Below are 6609 nucleotides of genomic sequence, written 5' to 3'. Positions count from 1 at the left end.
GGAAGACAATGCACTGTTTTGTTAGCAGAGAAAGAATGGCGTTTTGGATCTCGGCCTCCATGGAGGCCGAATTTTTGGAAAAAATCAAAATTCGAAATTTTCAGTTTTAAAAAGATCTGGAAAAAGGTTGTACATGTATTTTTTCAGAATTTTTTGAAGTGTTAAAATATGAAGCAGATTTTCCCTGCCACCACAACCTGTTCCCTGCAGACCTCAAATGCATTTTTCTTCCAAGGTAATGTGATCACCAATGTGAAAAATAACACTACATGTAGGAGTATTTTACAGGTCGTCAAATCAGTGTTGACAGAAGAAAAAAAGGAACTTGAGATATCAGATGCTAGTGCTGGTGGTATTTATTTTATGGAAGCCCTAATCTTGAGATATCTGAAGCTAGTTCTGCTGTACTTCAAAAGCATTAACAATCCAGAGAATCATACCACACAACATGTACAGAGGAAGGACAGGAAAAAAAGACTGTTCGTCCAGCATGTACTGAGGGGCTCACAAATCGCTCCATGGTGAAGGTTTTCTCTTGCAACAGCAACTTAAAATATCTTTGACCAACGTTCATAGTTTCAAGTTAAAATCAACTCTTGCAACATCAACTTACAAGCCCAGAATGAAATAAGGTGTCAAGTTCAAAACCAAATAAATAATAGTGGCGTACATGAACCGTATTTGTTGGAGTACCAACGGCATCGATAAAATCAATAATCTCAACAAACAGAGTGGAAATGTAGGATGATGAGAAAGCGCTCCAAGAGAATACCACATTTCAACTGGTGATGACATGATCCACGATTATCTTTGGCTTCTTGATGGCCTTCAAATCTTCTACAATGAAGTTGGTTATTTCATCTGCTGCGCTATTGACTCTCAGGTGCACCTCCTGAAGACAATCCAGGGTGTCGATGCCAAAAAGGCCCTCGAAGGCTTCGAACCGCATCTCGATCCTCTCGAGTGCTGGCATTGCCTCTTCTGGGAAGCTCAGCTTTGGCACTAGAGGTGCGAAGAAGCGAAGCAGCTTTAGACTCTTGAATCCTCCACTTGGAACGAAGATCTCCCCGCCGGACTCCGATTTGTTCTTCTCAAGGATGTCTTCTATGGCCTCATCCTGCTTCACTGCACTCAGCGAAAAGGTGAGGGAAAACAATAAAGGCAGCTCGCAGAGGAGCTCAAAAGTATCCATCCGGAGAACTGTTACGGAGAGGGTCAATTTGTGGAGGTTACTGAGTTTGTTAATCCACTTGGGAAGACTATTCAAATTGCCAGAGAGCTCAAGGGCGCTGAGGTATCTTGGAGGTGCGGACATGGTGTCCAGTGAGTTGATAAAATCAGAACCCTCATCATTGAGTGCCAGAGTCTGCAGACCACAGCTGCCAAGGTACTCGATTGCAGAGCGTAATTCTTTGAAGATTTTACTATCCTTCAATATTATGAGCTTGTAAATGGCAAGCTTCCTAAGCCCTGTCAACTGATGGAGGCCTTCTACACCTGTTGATTGCTCATCAATCTCGATCCCCGACAGTATACGAAGTGCTTTCATTGTCTCCTTATTAATCTCTTGAGGCAACTTCAACCCCCTTCTTGGGTTCTTGTTCCCACCAAATATGTTGATTATTCTTTTGAGCTGCCCTGCAGATTTTGGCAGCTCACCAACATCAGTCTCCCTCAGGTCAAGAGTTTCTAAGTACTCGAGTTTCTCAATCTTAGAGGGTACTTTGGAAATATCTGTTTCACGAAGGCTCAAATACTTCAGTACAAGCATTCTACACATGTCCTTTAGATGTTTCTCTTTCAAACCCTTGCAACCCTCAAGATCCAGCACTTGTAAAATTCCATTATTGAAAGAGTGAAAATGAAGTTGGTCCAGCCTCCGGAACATGGTCAGTGATCGCACTTGCGACAGATTCATGTGCTTTGTTGAACTTCCATGTTCGGAACCACTGCTTTGGACGGAGAGTCGACGGACTTTATTGGTCGACATTGGTATCAGCCAGTGGCCACCAACCACAGTAATAAAATTCTCTTCGCTCGACTTGGACACTATATATTCAAGAACCATATCATGCACTTGAAAGCATTTTACCTTCCCATTGCTACTGTGCTCAACCGGACGTATTATCTTCCTTTTTATCAGCTGATTAAAGTATGTTTCTGCAACTTCCTCATCCGACAAGCCATGCTTTTCACTAACGAAGCCTTCGGCTACCAACCTCCGGATCAAACGCTTCCTACTGATTTTTGAACCCTTAGGAAATATACTCAGGTATAATGAACAGGTCCTGAGATCTGCAGGCAAATCATTGTAGCAATACTCAAGTATCCTTGTAACACCATCCAGGGTGAGAGAAGGCACCGACTCTGGAAATAATGAGTTGCATACTTCTTTCCATTTTTTGATGGATTTGTCAGGGTTGCTGGCAACGAGACCAGCCATGCTAACTATGGCCAAAGGCAGACCCATGCAATTTTTCCATATGTCAGGAGGGACTTGGTCCAGTTCTTTCTTGCCATCTTTGCTGCTTCTGGATTCAGAAAGACTTCGATTAAATAAAATTTTAGACTGCTCATCATCTAGAAAATCGACTGGATGGAGTAAATCAATTCCATCTATTTGGGAGCACGTAGCACCAACAGCTTGAAATCTTGTAGTCACTATTACTCTGCTGCCTTCTTTATTGTCATGTGGCAAGCAATTTCTGATACTCTCCCAAGTTTGTGCAGACCATATGTCGTCAATCAAGAGGAGATACCTATCAAGAACAAGGAAATAAAATGCATCAAGAAAAGAAATGCACATGTCCCCGAGTTTATCTTTTGTGAGAGAGATACTATGTGTTAGGTCGCTTCTCTTATATATGTGCAGTTATCGAGGAAAGTGACTCCTTAGGCTACAATTGGCTGTCGGAAAGGTGTGTGGGGTATCCTCTGTTCATGCAAGGACTGTGCAGGTGACAGACTGTTCGTGAATTAGCAGACTGTCCTCACTGCATATTGTTTGTTATGGCTAGTTTGTATGGTTAGTGACTTGCTGCATGCTCTACCTCCATTGCTTTAGGTTTCGGTCATTAATGAAAAACTTATTACAGATACTGAAAAACCTCTTGAGTTTAGCAAATCGAGAATACAGTAGATTTGATATTGCTTTCTCAGTCTATGGCTCATCCTAGCCTTGTATTAGATTTGTATTTGTTCGGCTTAAAAGAAATATGTGCCCGATAGATCTCCCCTTATAGATTGGAGATTTTCAAAGGGTATTAATTAAAAGAAACACTTGTTTAATTTTAGGTTTCCGTCGTCACTGTCTTTTATGCCAAGCTTGATGCTCTTGCTCTTGCATAGGTGGTGGGCGGATCAATTTGTGTAAATGGCTGCTTCCTATGTCTCCCAATCTTTTCAACTGAAACTTTGGCCGCCATTGTCTCAACAGTAACGGTATGTTAGCAACGTGTCAACTGCCAAGGTACTCACTAGTTCGATTAGTGATAAACTCTATTATCATGAAATGTCAGAAACACTTGGCAGCCTAGGATGACAAATATCTCACTAGGCACTAGTTAGGTTAGAACTTAGAGCTATTTCCGCCCAAGGCAAATCATGAAATCACACAACTTACTAAACATGTCAAAATAATTAGTGATGGGTCAAACTATTGTGACAAGGATAATTAAATTTAATCTGAATGGAATAGTTAATTTACTTGCCACAAAACAATAGTCAATTGGGAAAGAAGCAAAGGAACAATTTATAAATACCTCTTTTTGGCCAGATGATCTTGTAGTTCTTTCACGAGTTTACCATGGTTAATTGCTTCAGTCTTGATCTGTTTTACAGCAGAGCTGCCAGTGCTGTGTTGCTTCTCGTGATCACTCTCCTGCGGCTTGACTTGTTTTAGAATCATCAAGAGGACTGCATCTTCATCATAGTTCTGAGACACGGTGACTGATGCCCGATAATCAAATTTATCCCTGACGTTTTGGTACAAAGCCATTGCAATAGTGGTCTTTCCCACGCCGCCGAATCCGACTATGGAAAGAACAGCTCGCTCCTCATAAGAACTTTTATCAGATTTGGCTAGCCAATCCTCAAGCTTCTTCATGTCATCCGTCATCCCCACAGGCTTCTTCATACCAATAAGCTGACGCTCTGTGAGCTGATGCTCAGCAACTTCGTATGTTCCAGCAGTAACTCCAGAGCCATTCTTACGGTTCCTTGGGTTGTGCACCCCATATCTTCTACGTCGCTCACCAATCTGTTGCGCTCGCACCTTGAGGTCAGCAATCTTTGACGCAATGTCACGGCGAGGCCACCACATCTGGAGTTCATAGAATCTTGTTCTGATGAATAAGCATTTAACATCACTGCTGGGATCGCGGGGTATGCGGTGGGCAAAGTCATCAATGCAATCTTCAATGTCATAGCCCATGTCACGGATCTGCTTCATCCAGTCCTTCATCCGGTTGTCATGGTCATCCAGGGCAGTGCTGAGGTCACGGAGGAAGGCCTGCATGCTTGTAAGCTCATCGTTGATGTACTGAACATCACGGCGGACTCCACGGACCAGAGCATACTCCTGGGCTAGAAGGCCCCCCAGCTTTCCCAAGAGAGACCTCATGGTAGCATTTGAGGCACCTACCACCAACTCCATCTTGCTCTTTATTTGTGCTCTTCAGTTTTCACTATCCAAATCTCTTTACAGAAGCTTAGCAACTGAAGGCAAGGAAGTCTTTGTTGTATGGAAGTGGAACCAGATGCTGGTCAGATCAATGGAAGGCACCAACAAAACAGTCTACCTTCAAGAATCAGTTGCTTGCCTACAGGGTTAAGCTTGAATTAGGGTCACCATATATAAATAGACAGTTGTATCATCGAGTACAATAAGAAGGGTGTGGCAGGAGCGGTTAGCTATCACAAAACCAACAACAATAAGCAGTTCATTAATCTGTGGGATTGGGATTTAAATAGGCCCAAACTAGTCATTATAGCAGGTAATTTTTGTCTTCAATCCATAATATATGCTACTAACAGAACTTTACATTTTGTCCAAAAAAAGTTGTAACTCTAAAACATATAAATGTTTACCTGTATATTCCAGTATGAAAACACCAGTTTTGCAATTCCAAACTGAAAACAGAATTAATAAGAAAAACAAAGGCTTCACATTCCCCCGCTATCTTTGCTTACTTCTGGTCTTACAGTTACTAGATCTCAAATCCCTTATTTTTTTTTCCTCAAATGAAACTGAAAACACCCAACCAGACTGAATGAAGTGAAAAAATGGTTACCTGGACCCCGGATTCCACCATATATAGGTGAGAAGCACTGCAACGCCGAACACATCAATGGCAGAGAGCAGCAGAGCAGCCTACCTTCATGAATCAATTGCTTGGCTACAAGTACAGCAAGCACAAGATTAGTACTAATCTAATGCTAATGACATGGGACTTTAATCAGTTAAAACTGCTGACTTCAGTAGGTAAATTTTGTCTAATCCACAATCTATGCTACCAACACACTTTTATAGTTTGTGTAGGAAAACAAAATTTTACAGTACCTGGTAATTCCAAAACTGAAACAGAACAAATAAGAAAACAAAAGGCTTCACATTCCCCAACTAACTCTGCTTACTTTCTGGTAGCAAATTTACTAATCTCAAACCCTATGCTACCTCCTTTTCCTACAACGAAACTGGAAAAACACAAACAAATTGAGTTGAAATGAAATTGCTACCTTTGCTTACTTCAGGTCTTACAGCTGCTGCCTTTTCGGACCCCAGATCCCTAATTCCTCTAAACAGGTTGAAGTGAAGATGGTTATCTGGCCGAGAATCGCAGCAACGCCGACGCCATGCGATGGGTTACTGTCAGGTCTACTGTCAGAAGGAGAAAAATAGGGAGTAAAAGGAGCAGCGGTGGATCGAAGAAGAGGAGAGGCTTGGGACGGAGCCTATTGGGGAATTTGCCCCGAAGCGTCAACGGGAGTCGCCGGAGCAGTGAGTTTTTTTCTTTTTTCTTTTTTAGGGTTGCGAGCAGTCAACAGTGATAAATTTAGCCCCGGGGGAAGTGGATGGATGAACCTGGTACATACGAATCCATTTTAAAAAATACATTTTTAAATGCTAAAAAAACTGAAAAATATTGCACTGGTACATCTTCATGTTCTATACGCATGCATAAAGTTTCGTGGAAAAATTACTTTTTTGTGGTGTGTGCAAAAAAGACAAAAAATTTGTGTCATGGAACGCTATTTAGAAGCACTGAAATTTGTCTTTTTTGCAGAGACAAAACAAAACGACATTTTATCACAAAACTTTGTGGTGCGCACATACATTTGCGACATGCATGTATGCATGGAATTTTCTTTTGAATTTTTGAAGATTTTAAAACATGTTTAAAATGCATTTTTTTTGAAAAGTGGATGCAGATGCCCCTAGGTTCAGGACGTGCCCACTCCCCCGAGCAGATCATATAAAAAAACCTAGCCCATGAAAAATACATGGGCGTCCCATAAAACTCCGGCTCTGCTGATATATCTATCGGATCCAACGCGTTTAAGGGTTCCTATCCGCTAAATCCCGCACCTTCCTCCGCCGCAATTCCTCTC

General features: G+C 41.8%; 1 protein-coding gene across 1 annotated transcript; it reads right to left on the bottom strand.

Moving 5' to 3' along the window:
- Window positions 1-493: 493 nt before the first annotated feature.
- Window positions 494-6035, bottom strand: LOC125542301 (disease resistance protein Pik-2). Its single transcript, XM_048705273.2, has 4 exons — window positions 5737-6035; window positions 5292-5396; window positions 3762-4820; window positions 494-2759 (listed from the first exon to the last, which is right to left on the bottom strand). Exons 3-4 carry the CDS (start codon window positions 4652-4654, stop codon window positions 779-781), a joined length of 2874 nt encoding a protein of 957 aa, XP_048561230.2. The 5' UTR covers window positions 4655-4820; window positions 5292-5396; window positions 5737-6035; the 3' UTR covers window positions 494-778.
- Window positions 6036-6609: the final 574 nt, after the last annotated feature.

The sequence above is a fragment of the Triticum urartu genome, chromosome 3A (assembly GCF_056163025.1).
Source record: "Triticum urartu cultivar PI428250 chromosome 3A, HENAU_Tu73, whole genome shotgun sequence".
Taxonomy (NCBI): Eukaryota; Viridiplantae; Streptophyta; class Magnoliopsida; order Poales; family Poaceae; genus Triticum; species Triticum urartu.
This window is presented reverse-complemented; position numbering and strand designations above follow the sequence as displayed.

Excerpts from the sequence above, each read along its gene's own strand:
- LOC125542301 (XM_048705273.2), bottom strand. The coding sequence starts at position 4,654 with ATGGAGTTGGTGGTAGGTGCCTCAAATGCTACCATGAGGTCTCTCTTG. Across the intron at positions 2,760-3,761 it reads GATCATCTGGCCAAAAAGAG|GTATCTCCTCTTGATTGACG; the intron begins GTATTTATAAAT and ends TGTTCTTGATAG.